Source organism: Plecotus auritus (genome assembly GCF_963455305.1).
Source record: "Plecotus auritus genome assembly, chromosome: 6".
Taxonomy (NCBI): Eukaryota; Metazoa; Chordata; class Mammalia; order Chiroptera; family Vespertilionidae; genus Plecotus; species Plecotus auritus.
This window is the reverse complement of record NC_137773.1, coordinates 59,925,962-59,951,018: the sequence shown is the minus strand read 5'-3', so window position 1 is coordinate 59,951,018 and position 25,057 is coordinate 59,925,962. Positions and strand designations below refer to the sequence as shown.

The 25,057-nt window shown below is 39.9% G+C and overlaps 2 protein-coding genes across 2 annotated transcripts in view; one reads left to right on the top strand and one right to left on the bottom strand.

Annotated features, from left to right (window-relative positions):
- FHIP1A (FHF complex subunit HOOK interacting protein 1A) overlaps positions 1 to 25,057 on the bottom strand; it is a 216,489-nt gene that overhangs the window by 120,554 nt on the left and 70,878 nt on the right. The gene's annotated exons all lie outside the window — the stretch shown is intronic.
- LOC308251650 (large ribosomal subunit protein eL18-like) lies at positions 8,657 to 13,277 on the top strand (the record flags this gene model as incomplete). Its single annotated transcript, XM_080675394.1, has 2 exons — positions 8,657 to 8,662; positions 12,676 to 13,277. The coding sequence occupies 2 exons, from the start codon at positions 8,657 to 8,659 to the stop codon at positions 13,267 to 13,269; spliced, it is 600 nt and encodes a 199-aa protein (XP_080531520.1). The 3' UTR covers positions 13,270 to 13,277.

Below are 25,057 nucleotides of genomic sequence, written 5' to 3'. Positions count from 1 at the left end.
GAGCTCTCCCTTTGAGAATAATGAAGAGAAGAAAATGCAACAATTGCAGTCATTATCATTATAATAATATTAGCAGCACCAAATTTTTCTTGAGTCATTACCATGTGCCATGCACTGTACTCAGTACTTTTTTACATGCCCCAAGCCCAGAGAGACTGGATAACTTGCCAAAGTCACCCAGCCAGGACGTGTCAGAGCAGGGACTTGAACCCAGACCTGTCTGGCTCACAAATCTACCCACTTAGTCACTATACTGACACCAAAGAGGTAATGTCAAAGGAGGGAAGGGCGAGGCAGGAAAGAGAAGGAGTTGCCAATTGCAAACATCTTTATTTCCCCAAAGCATGGTTTATAAGACTAAAAACCATTAGAATCACAGAGGTTGAATGTTGAACCACTAGAGAACCCCCCAAAAATTCCAAAGTATTCCCCTAACAGGTGTCAGAAAGTCTGCCTTCTCTCCCAGGAATGGTAAAATTTGAACAAAGAGAAATGATGAGGCTGTAGCATGAAGAAAAGTGATTCACCAAGAAGGTGCCTACCTGAGGACCCACAGTGGAGCCACAAGTTATCCAACAAACATGTATTGTATGCCTACTGTGTGCCAGTTGCCAAGCCACTGCCCTGGTTATGGTATCTAGCCTCCATGTGCTGAAGAGAAATCACAAAATCCAAGAGAGGAAGAGAACCTTGTATACAGAACCATGAAGGGGAATGAGCTGGACTGATAGAAGCTACTCCAGGAATGCTGGCCTTGAGTGTTCCTCAACTCAGACGAGTACCTCTCAGTTTTAGACCCTCCAGCCAACCCCAAGTCCAGTTGTATTATAGTAAGAACAGTATCAACGTTCAAAGCATTGAATTGGAACTTTCTATTCAATAACTGAAAGCTGAGAATCTTTCTTAGAAGATCTTTCCCTCGAGATGGAAGAATGAGAAGCTATCCTGGTTATTAAACACCAGGAAAAAGCCCCCGCCCCTCCAAGAACAAGAAAGGTCCAGCACTATTTCAAGCTTCAACATGGCCTTGCCTCGTCTTTGAAGAACTCAAAAGTCAGAAACAAGTTGTGGCCTAGTGGAGTCAAATAAATCTGGCTTCACATTCCAGCTCTGCCACCTCCTGCGTGTATAGCTTTACGCAAAGTACTTAACTTCTTTGGCCCCAATTTCCTCAGTTATAAAGCAAGGGATAATAACCTCACCATCTAACTGTTATCTTATGAGCATTACATGAGTGTACTCTTCATCCCATTGTGGCGCATGCCCCGCCCACAGCCCCTACTAAAGGAAGTTGGTAATGTTCCCATGAAATTCTTAAGGGCAGCCTTAGAAAATGATTTTCTGTACTAACACACACACACACACACACACACACACACACACACACACACCATTGACCTTCTAGTCACATGGAACAGAACATGACAGGACAAGGGTGGGAACTAATCCCTAGACTGGCCATCAGGGATGATGGCCTATTAACTCAACCATCCAACTTCTCTGGACATTTGAACTAGAAAGTAAAGCTAGCCTGTAGGGCAGTGAAGCAGATAAGCCCCAAGACAGACTAGTGATTTGAGAGTAGCTGGGTTAATGGTGTGTGAGGGCAGGCTCCCAGAATGACAGCCACAGGCCCTCAGCAAACACTCCTGGAGCCAGTGGGAATCCAAACAGCCTTCTGATTCCAGCCTCCAAGTGTCCAGATTCCCTGGGTCCCTGCCTTTCCTGAAGCCCAGCTGTTCCTCTTCCTAGCATCTAACAATCAACCCCTACAATCTGAGGTCTCAGGGGTGTATCTCTGTTCTTTGCAACCAGAGATAAGGCAGTTATGGAGCCTACACCCACATGAAGGGCAGGGAATCACTGGCCAGGCTGCCTTATAGGAGCTCACTGGACAGACTGGGAAGGAGAGAGGATATGATCCACCCAGCAAAGAAAGGCTCCAGACGCCTTTTACAGAAGCAGGCCGCCAAAGTTAACAACTCATAGAGGGAACACCCCTGTAATAAGTAGCATATATCCTTAAGAAGTTCCCTGAAGTGAAACACATAGTAAAGTCCAAAATCCCCCATACCCTTGCCATCACTAACAGCCTCCTTTTGGGGGTGGGGGGGTGGGGGAGGAGGATAACACTCTAACACTGCTAAAGATTAAAGCAAAGACAAATGTGGTTTTTTCTTTGAGATACATTTTCATTAAGGGACAAAAAATACAAACCAGACTATGGAAGCCTCAAAGCAAAAAATGAAACAATGACAAAAAGCCATAAAGCAAAGGCTCCCTGCTCCCTCCACCCAAATCCATAATTTGGAAAATGACACTCAAAATAACTAGCCCCATCAATCATGCCGAAGCCATTACAGGAAGCCTTTCCAACACCCACCTCCTCCTGGCCTGGCTTCCAATCCCATGCCAGTGTTTCAGAGCACCTTGGAGGTCCCTTTCCATTTATCATTTATTTTATTAGCTGGCTTGCAACCCAATTTGTTCCACTTCATGTTTCTGGTTTAAATATGTGAGCTCTATAGTTCAACAGAATGGACAATGGGTTTCAGCAGACACTGTCGATGTGTATACTCCATAGCTACCTGCTTCAGTGCCTCTCTCAAATCTGCATATGACGTAGAAAATGTGTTTGCTGTAAATTATTTAAAAGAGGCAGCCGACAAGCATTTTTGCATCAATCATACCTGAAGAAGGAGTCAGGGTTTCTCTAACAGGCCAGAGCGTAATTTATCTAGATTTACTCTTCGTCGGACCACTACTCAGCTGAGCTTGAAAACTGTTATTGCTGTTAGCTTTTCCTCTAACCACCCAAAGAACTGGGCTCAAAGCAGCTGTGGTTTTGATAAAGTATTCACTTCTCACAGCGGTGAGGGTGAGCAGAAAATTTCAGATCTAAAATCATTGGTCCATTCCATGCATTATGAGAAACACCTGAGATAACACACTTAGACTTCTGTTTTGAGCTACAAGGTTTTTATGCTATTCTATCATTGTATAAGATTCAACGCCTCCCTGGCATTGAGTGGCAATAGCTCAAGGTGATAAGCAGTGAATCACAACAAACTCCAAGGAGTATTTTCTTGCAGCCTTGAAATAAAATCAGAATCTTTGAAGCTAGTAAACCTTCTGAGGGCTGAACATCTCAAGGTTATTTATTTCTAAGTTTCTCTGGGAAGGATATAAACACAATCAAAAGAAATGCATTTTATGATGAACAGATTTTCTTAGTGCACGATAATTCATGTTTTAATTGTCAGGATGTTATACTAAAGCATTTCAGACTTTTAACTTCTCATCCCGCACCCCCCAAAAAACACACACAACAGAACTCATTTTCCAATAGGGTCTGAAAAATGCAGAAGAAGCAAAAGACAACTTCAAGGAAAAGCTATGGTTCTGCATTATTTTTATATGATGAAATTGATAAATGCACTGAATAGATTTAATTCCTCATTATGCCACTAAGAAACATTTTCAAAACATTTATGCAACAATTGGCAAATAACATTTTAGGAACTTCGGTAACTTTAAGTGTTTTCTTTAATTTGTTGGGAGTATCTGCCCAAGCCCCCAAAAGCCCCAATTCAAGAGTGGGACCTACCAGCCTGTGTCACATGAGCCGGGCTGCCCTATTCGCACCTTTACTGACTAGTCTGAAAATATGGGCCTATGGACTGAGCCCATCAAATTTTCTCCCCTAGGAATTTAAATCAGAATGGGAAAATGCTAAATGAGTTTCTCTAGTTGCTTCAAGAACTAGAACATAAACACAGAGGGAGTAAAGCAGCCCAGTTTAGCTATGTGGAATTCTATTCAAAAATAGAATTGAGTGGTGAGCTGGCATTCTCATTCCTTGTCTGAGTTCCCTACAACACCAGAATCCTTCCCATAAATTTCCCTTTTTATTTAACCTAGTAGAAGTTTTCCTTGATTCCAAGTTATTTCAATCAGGGTTAGGGCTAGAGTAGCAGAAGCTTGGCATGCAGGTTAAGTAAAACTAGAATGATCTTTCAGCAAGTGAAAATAAAATAATCATCAAAATTCAGAGTCAGAAAACTTACTTTGATCACAAGAGATGGAGCTGACATGCCATTTGAGAATTTGATTCCTATTTCTGTCATGTATTTATTATACCATCTTAGTTCAAAATCAAAGAGCCTCAAGTCTCTATGTGTCAAAAGGGTAACACTTCCCTTCCAAGGTCATTTCCTGCTGTCCTCCTGCTCCCAACAGTACTGACACACGGTGGCAAGAATCTCTTACATCTTCCCTTGAGTGCTAGTTTGCTCACATTAAGCTTCCAGCTGCTTGATGTGTCAAATTAAAATACCTGATAAAGTGCTGCATCCATCAGTTCTGCATTACCTAAGGACTGTCACTACCCATTATTTCTAAACTCACAGTCAGTCCTAGGGCCAGCCCTCTTCTTCATTTTCCCATGGTCACCAGACTCCCTTACACTCCAAGTTCAAAGTATGGTGCTCACTGGTACTTGCTCTTAGAAATGAGGAAAGAAAAAATAGAAGAGATCCCAGAGTCTGTACACCTGGATACCAATCGTGATTCTTCTAATAACCACTTATTTTTTCATTCTACAGGCCTGATCCTTCTCCATAGACTAAAGATACAGGGACTTGACCACTGAGTTTTAGCTATTTTTCTGCCCCAACACATCTAAGAGGTATAGCAAGAACACAGCGTGGTGGGATTTGAACACTTAAGTAATGACACAAGAAAAGCAGCTAAAATATGTCACATTAACTGAGTAGACTATCCAAAAGTGAGGTTGCTATTGGCTTGGCAGGCATCACAGCAGAGGCAGAGTCTGGGCTGAGCCATGACGGAAAGAAGAACGTGGATCAATGGAAGGACAGGTGCTTATGTCACCTAAGCGTTCACTTGTATGTTTGTTGTTGACAAATGGTATTAATAATCCACTGGGGGTTTGGGGGAGCACATATTAAGAGATACCGCGGAGGAGGAAGAAAGGAACTATTCTAAAACTGTATTGAGTACTTAGTGAGAAGCTTTGCATAAGGCAAAAAGGATAGTGCTAACGGGGGAACCCAGAGGTAAGCGGGCCTGGTCCACTAGCGTCTCATCCCTGAGGACAGGCACCATCTCTGCTCTGCTCACATTGGACTCCCAAGCCCTAGGAGTACCTAGCTGAATGCTCAATAAATATTTGTTGAAAGAATAAATAAATATAGCCCCTACCTTTAAAGACATAATTTTTTAAATGGATAATAAAAAAGAACATGTGCCCTTTCCTTCTAAGATCCCTAATAAATGTGGTAACAATTTCACTTAAAGGGAGCCCTCCTTGGGATAATAAGGGGAGGAATGTAAACCTCACACAATAACCATTTTATGCAATAAATGATCAAATCCCATCACGTTAGCAAGTAAACAAATCTGTCACTTGGCTCATTCTCTATGCTGATGCATTAGCAAAGCATGAGCCTTTTAATAAAAAAGAATAATTCACTCCACAATGTAAGCCCAAGAACTCTCTGAAATATATATTAATTTGATCAAAATGCCACCGCCTCTTAAGTTGATTTTCCCCTCCAAATGCCTCAACCACAGGCAATTATGTCACACACACCAGATCCATGAGGTCCAAATGACAAACAGTCCCCTTAAACCAAATGTATTACCATAGCAACAAAGGGACCACATTTGCCGTTCTCTACCTGCCATGGCCCAATCAATTATTTAACATGCCTATACTGCAGTGACACCATATAAATGATCATGTTCATTAGCAGCGAGAGTTGGCTCAGGGTAAACCACAAACGCCAGACAGCTAAATTGATCACAAACCAAACACACACACACCTCGATGGTGATGTTCAAGATCACAGCACAAAGAGAAGGAGGGAGAACAGTATGTTCTTAATTTTAAACGTTCACTTTAGAATTATACGAGCATACAAATCTCGCAGCTCTTATTTAAAAAAAAAAAAAAGGATAACAGATAAATTGATTTTATAGATATAGCACACGTTATCAAAAGTTGCTAAAGCACCGAAGATCAGATGAGAAGATTAGGGAGCCAAAGGATGAAATTCATCTTAAACTGGTTTTGTGGTTTTGGTTATGGGTTTTGTTCTGTCCCATTTTCTGGCTTATTTCTCATTAGGGGAACAGGCAGGGGCTGGAAAATTGGATTCTGAAGCGAATATACAGCAGCCAGCTGTGACCACCTTCTCATTGAACCTGGTTAAATCTCTACTGACTTCCCACAGGGAGATCCCCGAACAGAGAACAGGACAGCCATATGGTTTCAAGAGAAAGAGATTCTTTCATTAAGAAGAAACACAGATTGAGTTTAGGACTTCTGCAATTCACTCTGGACACACCTCAAAATCTTAAGGCCAATACGACTAAACCCAACAATTCTCTCTTAAACCACCTAGCGGTGTACCTTGTGTCTACAGTGGCCTAGTACCAGGATCTGTACTGAAGGCTGCAGTCAGCATTGGGGCTGGAGTGGAGGGGGCTGGTTTTCAACTCACTTTGTTGTGCACTTTCTTGTCACCCCTCAGAAAGAGGAGGAGAGGATAGCCCTCTGAAAGACTCTAATTTATTTAAAATAGAAAGCTTCACACAGACAAGAGTTTATATTTGGTTAAAAATAACTAACATGGCCCAGAAAGGAAATCTCTATTGACAAATTAAAAGGCACATATAAAAATCTAAAAAACCCATTCTTACAGAGTCCCAATGATGCTCTTCTAATTGTAGCCTTCTGTCTCTATTTTGCTAAAATCTAGCTTGCCACAAGCTGCAGCTATCAAACTTTGATTACAGACTGCAGAGATAACTTAATAATTTATGAAAACTATAGTTTTCTAGTACAGTAGTCTTTTCATCACATATATTAATTTTTATGTTGTAAACGCAAGAAAACCTCTTAAAATATTATGATATACAATTACTTCACTATCCATACAAAAAATATTTTGGAAACATAAACATTTGATATTCACCCAAAATAACTGTTTTCCCTTTAAAATCTATGTTCCCTGAGAAAAGCATCACAAATACTTAAAATGATATCTAGGACAGTCTATACACCACAAATTCCTCCCATAAAGAGATAAATTATCACGTAAAGAAGCTAAGTATTTACAAGCACTTCACACAGTATAATTTTATTTATGTACCCACATAAAATAAAAACATGTGTCTTGGGTTATCATTTACACAATTAAAAATCTTGCTGATTACCACATAACAAAGCTTAAGACAGATAACCTCTCACATCTGACAGGAGACAGGACATGAGTCATGACCACTGTGCTTTTTCATAATTGAGTGAATGCCTTTAGACAATTGGTCAAATATCTGCTTCTCATTTCCCATCACCTGACATGCATGCAAATAATATCATGGGACCCACAGAAAGCAATAAGCTCTAAGGAAGTCCTTTTGAAGTTTTTAGTATTTATGTCTCTCTATTCTAATAATGCTGGTTGACAATATAGTAAATGTAATCCATAAATGACATTTAGAAGCAAAGTGAATTTTCTCCTTTCGGCTGATAAGGACGACATAGTTGCTGGACACAGTCCTCACTCTACCTTATTGTCAACTGCAGGCACTCTCATTTGTCACAGAACTAATAATTGGAATATATGTACTATGGAAAGCTGAATAATGTTACACTTTTACATATTTGCCTTGAATTTTGCTTATAAATTACTTCTACTACTTACAATTAAGTGAAGACTACACAGAAGTAATATAGCAAAAATAAACTTCAAAATGTCCAATAGCAAAGTGATCCCATATGAGTGTAGATATTTGTATTATATACAATTATTTAAAATGGTATAAGACAAGAGTAATTAAAATAGATAAAGGAACAGAATAGAAAGCCCCAGAAGTACAGCCCCACAAAGACAGTCATGATTTTCAGCAAATGCACCAAAGCAACCCAATGGATAAAGAAAAATGTTTTCAACATATGGTGTGGGAATAACCAAATATCGATACAGAAAAATATTAACCTTGACCCCTACCTCACACACACTGACTTGCAACGTAACAGATATATTGTTAACGTAAAGCTAAACCCATAAAGGTTTTAAGGAAAATATAGTTTATCATCATGACTTTGGGGTAGGCAAAGGTTTCTCAGGCAGATCACAGAAAGCAATAATATAGGAAAAATAATAAATATAACTGTCAAAATTTAGAAATTCTCAAAGACACAGTTAAGCACATGAAGAGTCAAGTTACAGACGTGAGATCTCCAAAACGTATACCTGACAAAGAACTGGTACCCAGATATATAAAGAACTCCAACAACTCAAGAGATAAATACAAAGCGTGTGTGGGGGTGGTCTCTTTAAATGCATTTACATGTATCTACACAAAACATAAGGAGTAGCTGTACCAAGTACAGTATTTTAAAAGGAAACGTAGAGTGAACAAAGCAGCAAGGAGCCCTGCAGCGCAGTCTACCTCAGTACTGGCTTTTGGTTGGCCGCCTTTATTCCTTGCGCCATCCACTATTTACTTGTTTGTCAGCCAGAGGTACATTTCATACAAGAATACTTTCACAAATGGTGCTCTCGGTCTCCGAGGGCAGAAGTCACACCTGCTAATGTGTGTTGTGCCATCCCTGGCTCAGGGCCCCATGAAGGTAAAGAGCCTGACAAATGCTTCCAGTGTTGCCAATGGCTGAAAGAGTGTGCTCCCCATCTCATCTCATCTACTCTTCTCAAGTCACATTTATTAAATATTCATTTGTACAAGGGGAGCCCATGGTAGGGACTATTTGTTTTCCTCCCAAAGAATGTCTAATACCGCCCACAGGGAGGAATTTCATCCACATCTAAAAGGATGGAAAACTGTTGTTTTAAGGGTTTCCTGGCTTTATCTTGGGAAAAAGGTTCTAGGAGGAATGTCCCTTCATAGTGATGGGTAGTTTTTAGGGAGAGCTGGCTGGGGACAGAGAAGTACATAGCTGACTGGTGGGGAAATGGGCTTTTCTAACCTTTGAGTTGCCTTTTTTTTTTTTTTTCTGTCTCTTCAAGGGTCCAGACAATCCTGAGAGACTGGCCTTACTTGGTTCCAGGTCTCAGTAGGTTCCAATTCCCAATGGTGAATATTTGTTTAGCCCATAATTCTAAGCTTTGTAAGACTAAAAAAGTCACGCCTTGATTCTGAGGGCCTTTCTACTTAAGTATACTGCTTAATTTTTGGTTCAACCAATGATTGTGTCTCCTTGGTATGTGGCTGTTCACCTAGAGGGCAAGTAGAAGGCAACCTGTTCTTTCTCATACCCAATCCTTTCACCCATAGCTCCAGCCTGGGACCACACACAGCCACTCATTTAATCTTAGTTCTTGTGCTCCAATGAGGAGCCTACAGACAGGCCAGATCCCACCCCAAGATAAAAGGCTAACAATTCCAGGTCCAACAACCTAAGGAGACAGTGCTGGCCAGTAGTCAGACCTCGGTAAACATTAGCATACTGCCCATGAGGGCAGGTCTCCGGAGTCTTTCTCCCCTAACTTACTGCCTGCCTTGGTCTTTCCCAGATCTTAAGTTCCCAAGAGGTTGTTTTTCTTTTTAATATTTTAATTAATTTATTTGTTTGTTTGTTTTTTAGAGAGAGAGATTGGGAGGGAAAGGGGGGATAGAGAGAGAAAAACATCAATGTGAGAGCAAAACATTGATTGGCTGCCTACTGCACACTCCCTACAAGGGGATTGAGCCTGCAACCCAGGCATATGCCCTGACCAGCAATAAAAACAGCAACCTTTTGGTGCATGGCACAACGCCAACCAACTGAGCCACACCAGCCAGGGCAAGAGGTTTTTCATTTTAAATGTTGCTCTTCTCTAAGATTAAATAAATATTAAGTTATACAAAAGCACAGAGCCAGAGAATATTATGCAATCCTGTTATACAACCCCTCCTCTAGTTCACTAGTTTCATGTCTGTGCCTCTTCCAAACCTTTTCATAAACCTGCCCGGTAAAGCCGGGTAAGGTCTGCCAGCCTGCTCACCTTCCAACAGCACCTCCTCTAGTCCTCTCCTTGAAATGGCCGCTTCTCTTTTCATTCTATATTCTGTCTTCTCCTTCTGGATCATTCAGACTGAAGTGTCTTGGGAAAGACACTCTGATTTCAGTACTACTGCTGCTTCTAGAATCAGCAACATTTACCTTCACTGAATAAATAATATATAACACAATCTCTCTGGTGAGCACCAGCTTACACTATCCTTCCCAGCTCCTGATCACCTCTCTCCTTGTAAATGTCTCCATCTTTCTCTCTCAGAGTCAAAACTGTGGATCTCAAAGAGTTTTCACTCATGATGGGGGGAGGGGAGAGCAGTAGGGGCTTTTCTACAGGTCATTATAACTTTGAAAATAAATAATAAAAAGATCATAGATGCCCCTTGTCCATTTAGTAAACCAAGAAAGCATTGCCTACAAAATATGACATAGATCTAAGATCATCTGCCATACCATTTAACAGGGTATAATGATATGAAAATAAAAATATATTAGATAACTCCTTAATTAGCAAATAATAATAAGTGCATACTATTGACTGAAAGTAATAAATGAAAAATTTGGCTTAAAAATAATACACAATGTTTTAACTTTTCAAAAAACGTTTTTCTTCTTTTCTAGTTTCTACCTCACTTATTGTCTTTCTTTTAAAAATTAGACATAGCTCTCACAGCATATACAGCGATAGTGGTACAAGTCCCTGGATTAAGCAAGGCTACACCTCAGTTAGAAACAAGTATTTCTTGTTGAAGATTATGGAAGTCTCATTTTTTATTAAATGTTAATGGAATGTCACACTTGACTTCCCTTTTGTAGAGGAGGGGAGATTTGTGCTCTGTTTCAGGTAACAAAGTTGGTTTGTAAATAAACTTAAGAAACTAATACCGCAGTTCTAAACCTCTTCCCGTATTATATAACTGGTTTCATATTTTTTGTTTTGAAATTTAGCACTCTATTAAGGTATGTTTGTTTGTTTTTATTTAGTGGAATTATTTCCCTGGCAAAGGTCACAGAAAATTCAGTAGAGCCTCACAGTCACAGCAAATATTTTATTAACCATTCTATCCAAAAAACCATCCCTCTCTACATACTCTCTACCCAAGTCAATTCCTTCCACCCATTTTCATTCGAACTCTACCCCAAAATATAGGTCGTGCCTGCCCTCGTGCAAGAACATTATTTATTAATGCAAATGTGGAAGAACCTGAGACCTGACCTTTAGCTTTCTGAGACAACCATGTGGCAAACACCTGTACCAAAGTCTGACCAAGTCCTGGCAGACTATCAGTATCTTGGGTATAGCATAATATTTCCTACTTTATTAAGAAACCTTTCCAAGTCTAACTACTAATTCTTTCAAGATCTAGTTCTAAGTAAATGAAATTGGTTTGTAGGTGATCCAGAGCGCAGAAGGTTTTAAAACTTTTACATGTTTAGAAACCCCAAATTATTCAGTGTTAGCTAACCATTACATACATAAGATTTTTGTTTGTGGCCATCAGTTTACTATTAATGGCCTTGAACAACATACAATTTTGTTGTCAGTCCACAGCACATAAAGAGAGCTAAAAACCCTCTACCAGGCAGTGCTAAAGTACAAGGAGAAACAGATCATCTGAATAGAACTATATCCATCAAACCAATAATTACTAACCTTCCAAAACAAAAACACCACGCCCAGATGGGCACACTGATGGATTCCACTACACATTTAAAAAGGAAATTACTTCGATTATCTACAATCTCTTCCAGAAGTTAGAAGCAGAGAGAATACTGCCTAATTTATCCTATAGGCCAATATTACCCCCTAATATTTGTTTGATATTTTTATTTTCGAGAGAGAGAGAGGAAGGGAGAGGGAGAAACAGAAACATTGATGTGAGGGCATAACATCAATCAACTGCCTCCTGCACACGCCCCACCCCGCGGGGATCAAGCCCCCAATCTGAGCCTGTGCCCTGACCAGGAATCCGACTGGCAACCCTTTGGTGCACAAGATGATGCGCAACCAACTGAGCTACACCGGTCAGGGCTTACCCCACTCTATTAAAACCAGACGAAGACATTCTATACATGAACACAGATGCAAAATTCTTCAACAAAATATTAGCAAATTAAATCCAGCAATGTATTAAAAAAGCATGTGGTACAGAAGGACAAGCTTGGGCTCAGGAGGGTTTGAGATCCAGTCTGCCACATACTGTTCAATGGCCTTGGGCAAGTCACGAACCTTACTTTATCTTAATTGATATCTGCCTACCTACTGTATGGTATTAAATAAATCAAGAAAGAAAGAAAAGTGAAAAGGCACATCAGATTATATTGTTACTCCAAATTAGCAAGCACTGATGTAATGAACAGCAACTATGGTACTCAGAGTAATTAGAGTCAAAAGTAGAAGTAACCACCTGGCCGGTGTTGCTCAGTGGTTGAGTGTGGACCCATGAAACCAGGAGGTCATGGTTTGATTCCTGGTCAGGGCACATGCCCGGTTTGTGGGCTTGATTCCCAGTAGGGGGTGTGCAGGAAGCAGCTGAACAATGATTCTCTCTCACCACTGATGTTTCTATCTCTCTCTCCCTCTCCTTCTTCTCTCTGAAAGCAATAAAAACATTTTTTTTTAAAAAAAGAGAGTAGATCTTTCTGGACCTGGTGGAGCAGAAGGCACCATCATAGGAGTCGACATCCGCCACAACAAAGACCGAAAGGTTCGGCGCAAGGAGCCCAAGAGCCAGGACATCTACCTCAGGCTGTTGGTCAAGCTATACAGGTTTCTGGCCAGAAGAACCAACTCCACTTTCAACCAAGTGGTGCTGAAGAGGTTGTCCATGAGTCGTACCAACTGGCCGCCTCTGTCCCTTTCCCGGATGATCCGCAAGATGAAGCTTCCTGGCCGGGAGGGCAAAGCCGCCGTGGTTGTGGGGACTATAACTGATGACGTGAGAATCCAGGAGGTGCCCAAACTGAAGGTGTGTGCCCTTCGTGTGAGCAGCCGTGCCCGGAGCCGCATCCTCAAGGCTGGGGGCAAGATTCTCACCTTCAACTCCCCCAAGGGCTGTGGCACTGTCTTGCTTTCTGGTCCTCGCAAGGGCCGCGAGGTGTACAGGCATTTCGGCAAGGCCCCAGGAACCCCCCACAGCCACACCAAACCCTACGTGCGATCCAAGGGCCAGAAGTTCGAGCGTGCAAGAGGCCGCCGGGCCAGACGCGGCTACAAAAACTAACGCTACATCCTATCATATTATTAAAAAGATTTTGGATGCTAAAATAATAATAATAATAATAATAATAATAATAATAATAATAATAATAATAAATAAGAGAGTAGAAGTTACCAAAATCAAAGCCTTAAGTTTAATGTTGTGCTGGCTTCAAATCACACTGGTATTCATGGCAACAGACCACAGCTCCAAGACTAAGCATCCACCTCAAGGATGCACAGGCACCACCAGGACCTGACCCAAGCTCCCAGGAAAAGGACTTAAAGATTCAGGTCCTGCAGACAGTGGCGGGGCACGGCATCTCGCAGGCACTACCTAAGTGCTTGACAACACTGCCATCCTATGCTTTTGCAGAAGCTGCTTTTACATAAGTGTTCTGGCAGACTGCTTTACCGGAACTTAGTACATAGCCACCAATTTATTTGAAAAAAAAAGAAAACAGATACAAAAAATTTTCATTACCCACAGGATATGTCACAGTTAATGGTAATTAATCAAACCTTTTTTCTCTCCGTGTAGAAAACCAGTCACATAAATAAAACATATCAGGGAATCAATGAAGCATTTGTTTCATCCGGTAAGAAAAAATTAACTGGCAGAATGCTATGCAGATTTTCTGGTGTGTTTCAAGAAAACCATTTTCAGAGAAAGGTGCTTTATTTTTACTTAAAGAAACAAATCCATAACCTCTTCTAAATTTGTTTTCTCCACCATAATTACATTCTTTTATATATGTGTAGACACATATTAACACAGGTGCACTTGATTATAAACACACACTTAAAAAATTTTAGGCTAGTGCCATAAAATAGGAAGATAACACGTTAGGAATTTGAGTATTTTAGGAAAGCAAATTTCATTTGAAAATGTTTCTGTACATCTAAATAGCATAACTATACTTATAAAAAATGTCTAATCTTCCCAACTCTTGTCTACTGAACAAAATAAAGGAAAATTTCCCCCTTCATAAATGGCCAATTTATTCTGTCAACTGACCTAAATCTGGGTTGTTTGTATTACCTTTATCACTGCAGGTGTCACCAAAATTCAAATTCCATGTATTTTGCTATCCTTTCCCAAATTAAACCCCATAGGGAGCTTCACTTTCATGATCTTTAACAAATCAATATTTGCACAGTAAGACATATTTAAATGAGTGCATTTAAGCCAACATCCCTGATACATAGCCAAGCTGCTGAAGTACTTTGCGGTGCCTCAGCAATGGCTGTCACCTAAAAATACCCTAAACAGAAAGTGTGTCTATGGGAAGCAACCTATTTGGAAAACATATAATTTGACACTGCCAACTATTTCATTTCTCTTAATCTGATTTAAGATATCTTTCTTGAAATGTCTGAACATATTTCCTTCTATTCCCTAAAAATACGTTTGGCTAGATTAGCTCATTAATTCCAAGGCCACAATAAATACTACTACTAGCTAAGGCTTCCATGGTAGTTACAATGTGGCCTACACTGGTTTAAGTACTTTACATATAAACTAATGTAGCCCTTGCAACAACCCTCTGAGGTACATATGCTATTATTTTCCCTGTTTCACAGCTGAGAAGACTGAGGCACAGAGAGGTTAAGTAACTTGTTCCAGGTGATATGGGCAGAGCTGTCTCCAAAGTCAGTATTCTTCTTCTATTTCATTTTTCAATTACAGTTTACCATTCAGTATTGTTTTGTATTGGTTTCAGGTGTGCAGCATAGACAATCATATACTTTACAGAGTAATCCCTCAATGTTTCCAGTACAAAGTCAGTATTCCTCTGTCTAGATCAGTGGTCGGCAAACTGTGGCTCTTTGGCCCCTTGAGTGCGGCTTTTCCACAAAATGTGTGGGCGCGCACGTACAGTGCGATTGAAACTTCGTGGCCCATGCGCAGAAGTCGGTTTTCGGCTCTCAAAAGAAACTTCAATCGTTGTACTGTTGATATTTGGCTCTGTTGACTAATGAGTTTGCCGACCACTGATCTAGACTATATAGTATTTCTTAGGATGGATTAGCAGATTGAATTTTTTATGGAAGAATTTTATTTGAAAAGAATGACTGATCTTGATCCAATCCAGGAAACAAAAATATTTTTCCATGTCTAACTTAATAACAAATAATAAGTTAGTAAGTTCACCTAGTTACTTAACTGATAGTTCCCTTCTTATCTTGAGTTGCTAGTACATTAAAATGGTCTTTTGGGGCCTACAAAAATAAAGAGTGGTCAAAGTCCACTATGCAACTATTAGAAATCTCTGTACACTGCCCTCTTTTCTCTGCACAGATTTTAACGTTTCCCATGTCCTCTGGACAGCTTCTATATTGACAATTATTACTCATTAAAACAGTCTCTAATAACAGCCTGACAGTGGCCATAAAGTATCTATATGAAGATTTCACCTGACAATAGTCAAAGACCCATGAACAGTAGCAGGATCTATTCTATGACTTGCAAGCATTAAAATGAAAGATTTCCAGGGCAGGTAAGGAGGAGAGTTAAAATTTTTGTGGAGAATGTAGGGGAATACAGAGATAAGTTCTAATTATCTTATGTCACAGTTCATGGTAATTAACTGGTTTTCTACATGAAGGGAAAAAAGTTTGATTAAATACCATGAACTGTGACATAAGGCTTTGTGGCCATTTTGGAACTACACTTCTTATCAGAACCCTGACAGAAATAACATGGTCAAAGGAAATTAGGATGTTAAAGAAAATCAAAGCTATGGAACCATCTGAACCATCAGCTGGGGTGGTTCAGCTGACCAGTCTGGACTTATACTGGGCAGGTCTGGCTTCCTGTGAAAAAGAGAGACATTCAGACCCGTACATAAGCCACAGCACCCATAGGTTTTCGCCAGAGTAGGAAGCAAAGCCACATGGATAGAATAGGTGCTGGGCACGTTCTAAGAAAATAAGCAGGCAAAAAAAAAAAAAAAAAAAAAAGGCGGGGGGGAGGGGAGGATCTGGGACTCAGTTATACAAGGAGAGTAAAGTGGCAGCTTTGAACATTTCCTTTGTCTTTAGCTTTCTCTTGCCTCTCCCTCACCAATGAAGATCTCCAACCTCCCTAACTTCTAACCCAAAATACAGAAATACATTTTCAAACCCTGTGTGCACTCTTCCTTTCAACAACACCTCTAAATGAGCCCAAGGAGAGACACCGTTAATCAATTCTATTTATTGCTTAATAACTGTCTAAACTTGTTTTAACAAGTTCATACATTTGCCTTTTAGCATTTTACTTTGGACTGAAAATTGCAATGTTTCTTCATCTAATGAAGATCCCAACAGGTCAAAAAATATTGGGGAGGAAGGGGAGTTGACAATGAAATCCCCACAGACACAGTCAACCTTATTTCATCCTTAAGGAAACCCAGGGAATAGAGCCAGGGCCAAACACAGCATGGCCACCCCATCCAGACTGCCCTCCTCTGCCCTGGGAATGCAGTTGGGGTAAAATATCGTTACAACTGACCTCTTCCAAGTCCTGAAGACAACTGTTTCCTTGTGCATATTTGTGCTGGTTAGACCCTCTTCCCTATAAAACAATGGAACCCCAGAAGCGGGGAGGGACTCCCACAGAATCATCTGAAGAGGTGTTTTCTGAATTCATACATGTACCGAACACCACTTTAAACCAGGGTTGCTCAACCTCTACACTAGTGATGTACAGAAAAGATACTCTGACACTTGTGAAACCAGTAAGGGAGATTTCATTCAGGACTACTGCAATAGGTGTCAAGATTTTTTGCAACAGAAGAGAGAGATCAGGTTCAACTCCAAATACAGCCAAGACAGCTGGGAATTTATACCAACAAGCAGAGTGCGGGAGTCAGAGACGGAAAATTAGTAAGGCAAGACATCAACAGTAGGAAGATTCTTACTAAACTGACCTAACAGGATTCTTGCTAAATGTAGGGTGGCCAGCTATGAAGGGTGGGGGAAAAAGAATTTGTTCAGGTTTACCAGCTAGGAAGAGTGGGGGGATTTTCATTAAACTGACTCAACAGAATTCTTGCTAAAACTAGGCAGGCCAAACACGGGATGGGGCCAAGGCTAAAGCCTGCTTGAGAAGAAGGCTCAGAAAAGCCTAACTACAGTTTGGGCAAGGAGAGAGTCTTGGTCAGCATTTGGACCAGTTAATTCTTTGTCTAGGGAGGCCATTCTGTGCACTGTGAGGTGTTCAGCTGCATCTCTGGCTTCTACTCTCTGATCGCCAGCAGCATCCCTACCCCCACCTTCCCTATCTTGTGACAGTCTAAAATGTCTTGAGACAGTGACAATTGTCTCCTGGGGGCAAATTTTCCTCTGCTTAAAAACCACAGCTTTAGACCAAGGGCTGACAAACTTTTTCTGTAACATCAGATAGTAAATATTTTAGACTTTGCAGGATATATTTATGCTCTCTACACATTTTCTCCTTTGTCTTTTTTTTCCCCCCAGCCATTTAGAAATGTATAAACTATTCCTATCTGGTGGTGCATAGAAAAACAGGCAGGAGGCCAGATCTGGTCCATGGGCCATTGTTTGCCAAACTCTATTTCAGACTAAGTACCACTTTTCAAATAAATATAGATGATGTACAGATAATTATGTTTAACAAAATACACATTTTCTTAAAACTATGATTAGGGTCTTAATAATGTCTATCAATATTATTTTCTCAGTTGAGGGGAACAGAATTAGAGGCGGAATCTAGTAGCAGTCCAGAGTATGTTTTTACATTAGAAAAGTGTGCTCATTCTCAATAGAGCCTGGGGAAATGTTTAAATGCTTAAAATGTTCCTGCAAATCTTCCCTCCCCCTAAACAAAACCCAAACCTTATTCCCATCCTTAAGTTCCAAAATCCCCACCTGCATATTATTGATAGAAGGGTTTGTTTTTGTTGTTGGTTTTTACCTGACACCATTTTTGGTTTATATTTAACATGTTTTTCATACTCTCTCCCCTTATCTGACATTCTGGAATATGTCTCTAAAATTGACCTATTCCTGGCTACAGAGTCTGTGAATATGAAGTAGGTCACTGGGTCACGTTATCTTGATTGAGGGTCAGTTACATGAACGCATATGCTCCATGATCCTCTCCACTTTAGCCTCTAGAAACAAATATGTACACATATATTAAGAGGATTGCCCTGGAAATGGCATGCTAAAAATGACACTATGATTACATAGAGATTGTACCACGGTCCAGCTACTAAATAGGAGATTTTAAGTTTTGCAGTGCTTTTGTTTTTAATCGCTACAATGAATGGCACTAAGGAAAAAAATTACTGGTCTAAACTGCTAGGAAAAATGTCCCCAAACAAATGCAGGAAAACATGTAATATGTAAATCATAAACCCTATAGGATATATCTTTCATGTGTTTATTCTTCTTTCATTAAAACATCATCATTAAAATTTCAGATTTGATTCTGAGACCCTAGATAGCAAAGCAACAGATCATCAAAACAGAATATTCTTTATTTTCAACTGAATTCATTTTTAAATAATAAAAACAATAAGCAATGCAATATATATATATATATACACAGGCATATAAAGATAGCAAAAATCACTCTAAGACCACCAAAGGAGATCAACCATTTTTCTACTCTTTTTTCTATACTTTCTAATAATTTTACAAAATCAGAAGCATAATATATGTGTTTGTATATACATTTGGCGAAAGTTTTGGCAATGGGTATCAACAAATACAAGTTCTATATCTTTAATCTCTTCTGTTCGTTCTTCTATAAGTCTATCATAAAAAACTAGAAATCCAAACAGAAGTTATGTACAAATGTACTAAGTCATTCACCAAAGAGTTTTCCTAATAGAGAAAAGCTGGAACAAACTAAATGTTCAATAATAAGAGAAGAACAAAACCTATATATGGGACACCCATAGAGTGGAATGAAGGACAACTAATATAATTGGATGTTTTTTGAAGTATTTAATGACTTGAGACTAAATCTTGATTTCTGTTCCTTCCATTTAATACTATATCCTGAGCATTTTTCCAAGTTGTTAAATTCCCCAAAAAATCCAATTTAAAGAATTTAGATTTACGGAAGATTGAACAGAAGGAGATTAAAGATAAAGATTCAGCCCAAGCCGGTTTGGCTCAGTAGATAGAGCATTGGCCTGCAGACTGAAGGGTCCCAGGTTCAATTCTGGTCAAGGGCACATGCCCGGGTTGTGGGTTCAATCCCCAGTAGGGGGCATGCAGGAGGCTGCTGAGCAATGATTCTCTCTCATCATTGATGTTTCTATCTCTCTCTCCCTCTCCCTTCCTCTCTGAAATAAATAAAAAAAAATATTTTTTTAAAAAAGATAAAGATTCAGCCCTGGCTGGTGTGGTTCAGTGGTTACAGCATTGGCCCCGAAACCAAAGGGTCAAGGGTTCGATTCCCGGTCAAGGGCATGATCCCCAGCCCTAGCTGGGGCCCATATGGGAGGCAACCAGTTGATTTATCTTTCTCACATCTCTATTTCTCTCTCTCTTCTCCCTCACCTTCCGCTCACTCTAAAAATCAATAGAAAATGTCAAGGATTAACAACAAAAAAAAAAGATAAAAGATTCAGTTTTTTCTTGATTTTTCTTGCCAAACCTTTTGCCAGATGTTCTGGCAATTTACACTCCACCAGCAGATTCTGGGGACATCTCAATGAGACTTTAAAAAAACATCCTCTTAAATCAACAAGTGCAAATACCCCAAAAAATTATAATAAAGACTCATAATAGTAATCATTTCAATTTTTAGATGCCTGTAATTAAAACTCCTAAAATATAAAAAAAATTGATAATTTTATGTAAAGTGACTAGACTCCTTTGAAATCCATTTTATCTATTTATTTATTTTTAAAAGTGCTGCCATACTGATCTGAAAATTATTTACTAAAACTGTGATCACTTAAGGAGAAATCATCCTAAGCTATATAGAGATTTCTTGTTACCACTTAATATTCATTTTCTCCTTCCTTATTAACAGAACCCTGACTTTGTACCAAGCAGCAAAGAACTAAGACAAAAAACTATCTCCTAGCCTCCTTTGCAGCCAGAAGTGATACTGAGACATCCTTTGATCAATGAGTTGAGGGGAAATCCTTGAAGACCTTTCAGGAAAGCCCCTGAAAGGGATGGAGAGAGGGCAGAAGGCAGACTGTTGATAAAGCTTCCTTTTGCTTTTTGACGGCTACCTTTGACGATTCCTAGCATGAGGACCTGCAGATGGCTAGCCATGCTGACACGAGAACAGGAGCGCCAGGATCACACCCAGGTGAGTGGAGAAGAAAGACAGTGGTTCCCTCATAATCAAGGGACCACTCTACTAAGCCTGGATAGCCTACTTCCAGATTTATTTTATGAGGAAGAAAAATAATCCCCTAATTTGTTTAAGCCATTGATCCTGGTAGTTACTTATGGGTGAGCTTAACCCTAACTGATATATCCCCCTTCCAAAGTTACTGTACAGAGATAAGAAGCGGGGCAGAAATCAATTAGCTCATTTAAATACTCATTTAATCTTCCACACATCAACCTCTATTTAACACCCCTGCTGGGTGATAGAAACACAGAAATAAATAAGATGAAATTTACAGTCTAAAAGAAGCAACTGAACAGACAATTAAAACGAAGTTTGATGAGTCACATGGTAAGAAAAGAATGGTTTGCTGTGGCAGCATAATAAGAAAAAGCACTTAACCCAAACTTTGGAATGTAAGCAGGATCAGAAAAATCTTTCCAGTTGTTATAAAAATGATACGGTTAGCCAGGCAAATGGGGCAGTGGGGGAAGAGTATTCCAGGGAGAAAGAAGAGTACTTTCGAAGGCCCAGAAGAAGAAGAGATAAGATGATGTACCACAGGGAGTGCTGGTTTGCTATGGCTGGAGCACAGACTTGGAGTTGGAGTGAGAAGAGCACTCTTCTTCTTGTCAGTCTCTCTCTGGGCCAGTTAGACTCTGACTTTTTTTTAATCACAGTAAGTAGAAACTTAGTTCCCAAAGAGGCAAAGACTACTCAAAAGATAACATTTCTCTTTTATTTCCTGGCCCTCAAAATGTCAGGTACCACCCAGGTATTACCTGCCCTCTTCTAGCAGTCAACTCACGGCCAGATTCTTCAAATGTCTGAACGTCCTGCTCCTCGGGATTGGTGGGGTTTGCTCAACAGTGAAGTGGATAATAGAAGATTTGTCCTGCACTGGATGACTGACTGTGGAAGGGGAGGCTGGGGAATGTAGAGGTGTCATGATGAGAGTTACTACTAGAAAGAATAAGACTGACAATAATATAAGGAAATGGATGGAAAGAGGACACCAATTATAACAGTGGGGGCAAGAGACCTGGACTAGAACACTTATAATGAACGTGGAAGTATGCTTTATTTAAAATATATTTTTTATTGATTTTTTTACAGAGAGGAAGGGAGAGGGAGAGTTAGAAACATCAATGAGAGAGAAACATCAATCAGCTGCCTCCTGCACACCCCCTACTAGGGATGTGCCCGCAACCAAGGTGATCGAACCTGGGACCCTTGAGTCCACAGGCCGACACTCTATCCACTGAGCCAAACCGGTTAGGGCAGGAAGTGTGCTTTTAAGAGAGACTTGGAAGCTGGGCTCAGGAGGGCTGGCCAGATACACAGGGGGAGGAGGGCTAAGCTAAGGGTAATCCTAGATTTCAGGCTCAGGCTACTGAGAAAGGAAGGTACCAGAGCACAATGATTAGGACTACCTGCTCTGGGAGTCCCTCTCCACCAATGAATAGTTTTAGGGAAGTTACTTAAACTCAATATGCTTTGGTTTCTGCATCTGTATAATGGGAATAACAGAATCTATATCAAAGCGTTTTGTGAGGAGTTACATGGAAGTTCTTAGGACAGTGCCTGACATGTGGGAAATGCCGGACAAATGTAGCTACATAAGGATCATGGTGATGCCATTCACTGAGACAGAGAACATGAGAGAAGGCCCAGTCTGGGGGAGCGGGGTGGCAAGGGAAGAATGACAGTTCAGTTTTGCATACATTAACCTGATCTGCCTGAGGGACATCCAGTAAGCAGCTTATAACATGGGGCTCAAGTTCAAAAGAGAGCTGTGAGAGTCAGATGCTCCTTTATAAAGGGTGGTGTTAGGGTAACATTTGGGCAAGGACCACATAGACATGAAGGCCCTGCCTGAGGGGAGAGTACGCAGGTGAGATGTAAAGAAAAAAACTTGGGCCTGCCCTAGAGAAAGACAGATGAAAAAAAAAAACACAAAACGAAGAAGGCAATGGGGGGAAAAGGAAGGAGACATATGTAATACTTTAAACAATAAAATACAAAAAAAACCAATTACAAATATTTTTTTAAAAGAACAATCTGTGGGAATATCTGAGTACTTAATAAACTTAAAGTATTATTTTTATTATGGGGGGGGGGGGAGGGAAGACTGAGAAGGAGCAGCCAGTGAGACAAGAGGAAAACTCACACAAAAAATAGTTCTCATAAAGTTGTACTATAAAAATTAAAGGAACAAACAAAAGTAGGGATGACAGTGACAGTGAAATAGGGATAAAGCTTAGAGACTGGGACTAAGAGTAGGGAAGAAAAGATCTCCATAAAAAGTGGTACTTCTTTAGAATTAATGTTTATAGTTTTTTTTAATAATTATTATAAATTTTTTTTTAAAACCACATCATGCAATCTCTAAATTTATAAGCATGAGAAAGCTCTTTTAGTGAGCAAACTGTTTTGCCAAAGAGGACAAGCCTCAGAAAAATCTCAAATAGTAATCTGGGTAGGCAAGAAAGAACCATATTTTTCAAGGAAATAAATTTGAACATAATGGCTTCAGTGAAAAATAATCCAAGCAGTATTTTGCAAATAAAGCTCTAGACCCAAGCTTTCAGCTATTGAACTCAAAAAAGGCCATTTTAAATCACCAGTTTGGGGCTTAAAGGAAACTCAAGACACATCCATTGGTCCAGATCATAGATAAAACTACTTGGGGCAGCTTGCTGAAAGAGATAACTGGCAGGGTTTGCTCACCAGTGAGTCATCCAAGACCTGCTGAATCCGAAAATCTTGAGGCATGAGGTTAGGGCAAATTTACTGCTCTCTGAAATTTTTGAAACAAGCTCACTGGATAATTCATGTGCACACCAACGTTTCAGAAACCCTAATCTATCTGATCAGGGGACCAAGAGCTAGAGAAAATGAATTACTTGGACAATAGTATGTAGCTAATGACAGTGTCCAGAGCATTTCTCAAACTTTAACATGCATCAGAATTATTTAAGAGGTCTTATTAAATACAAATTTCTGAGCTCTACCCTTAGAGTTTCTGATCCAAGAATTGACATTTCTAACAAGTTTCCCAGGAGAGACTGCTGCTATTCTGGGGACCACAGTGTGAGGACCTCTGGTCTTTGCTGAAGTCATTGGTCACTTTTCTGAGGGCATCAATGCAGCCCCGCATCCTTAAAGACCAAGAAAGACAAAGTATTCCAAGAATGATGTCAAAAATGACATAGGAACATGACTAAACATACATCATATACATTTATTCTAAGCCATTCTGTTCAATAAAAGACACATACAGAACTGGAGAACATGCCAACTCATCCAGAACAAAATTATAAGGGTGATGAAACATGTGATGAGACAAAAATGAACAAATTGTAGAATGATAGCATTAGATAGCTAGTTTGATTAAGAAGTCATTTTTAGGCATCTTTTTGAGTTATTTCCATAGAAAACCTAGTCCCAGACTAATCTTGAGACTAGATTTTGATTCAAAACCACTTTTGGTGCCCATTCAGCATGGCTCAGTTGGTTGAGCAACAAGCTATGAACCAGGAGGTCACAGTTCAATTGCCGGTCCAGGCACATGCCCAGGTTGCAGGCTCAACCCCCATTGTGGGGTGTACAGGAGGCAGCCAATCAAGATTCTCTCTCATCATTGATGTTTCTATCTCTCCCTCTCCTTTCCTCTATGAAATCAATAAAAAGATATATTTTTAAAACACTTTGGAAATGGCTTGCCACTGGTTCCACACAAAGCCAGGGAAACCACAGAGAAACATTCTTCACTCACCACCCCAATTCTGCATGACTCAGGCATTCTGGTATTACGTTAGAACAGATAGCATTTTGCTTCACTGCTACCCTTTTCTCCTGTAGACAGCTCTTAACCCTGAGATATTGTATTCAAATAATTTTCCCAACAGCTCAGAATATCTGTAATTGCCTCTGTCTACCTGCTATTTGTCTCACTGTTCTAAGACATCCAAAATCCATAACACATGAATTCCACTGGCAGCATCTCCACAGGACTATCATACACTTTTTATATCAAATTGTCTTCAACCCTTTCAGGCCCATTTTTTACTTGTGGTCCTTGCTGTGCTACCTTTGGTATCTGCTATCATTTCCTCCAAAGAAGTAATACACCTAAAGTGTTAGATCCTTTCAGTATCCATGTTACTCCCACACCCACCTAAGTCTCTCCCTCTACCTTCTAAGAATCTTTCCCCAGGCTTTTATCATAGTTACACATATTTGCTTTTGTATTCTCCCAAATCCACCCTCAACACCCTCCTCTCCTCCCAAAAAATAACCACACTTCTAAGTGCACAATACTTGGTTTTTGACCTTTCCAAAATCAGTGTAAATATCATTGTGTCAGCGTACATAACTGCTTTTTAGAGCTAAGAGGCAAAAACAGGTTCCAAATAACTTTTGTTACACAGACAGGTGACTTGTTCAAGCTGGCTATAGATTTTCCTGGGATTTATTACAGACTATTCTATTTTGTTTG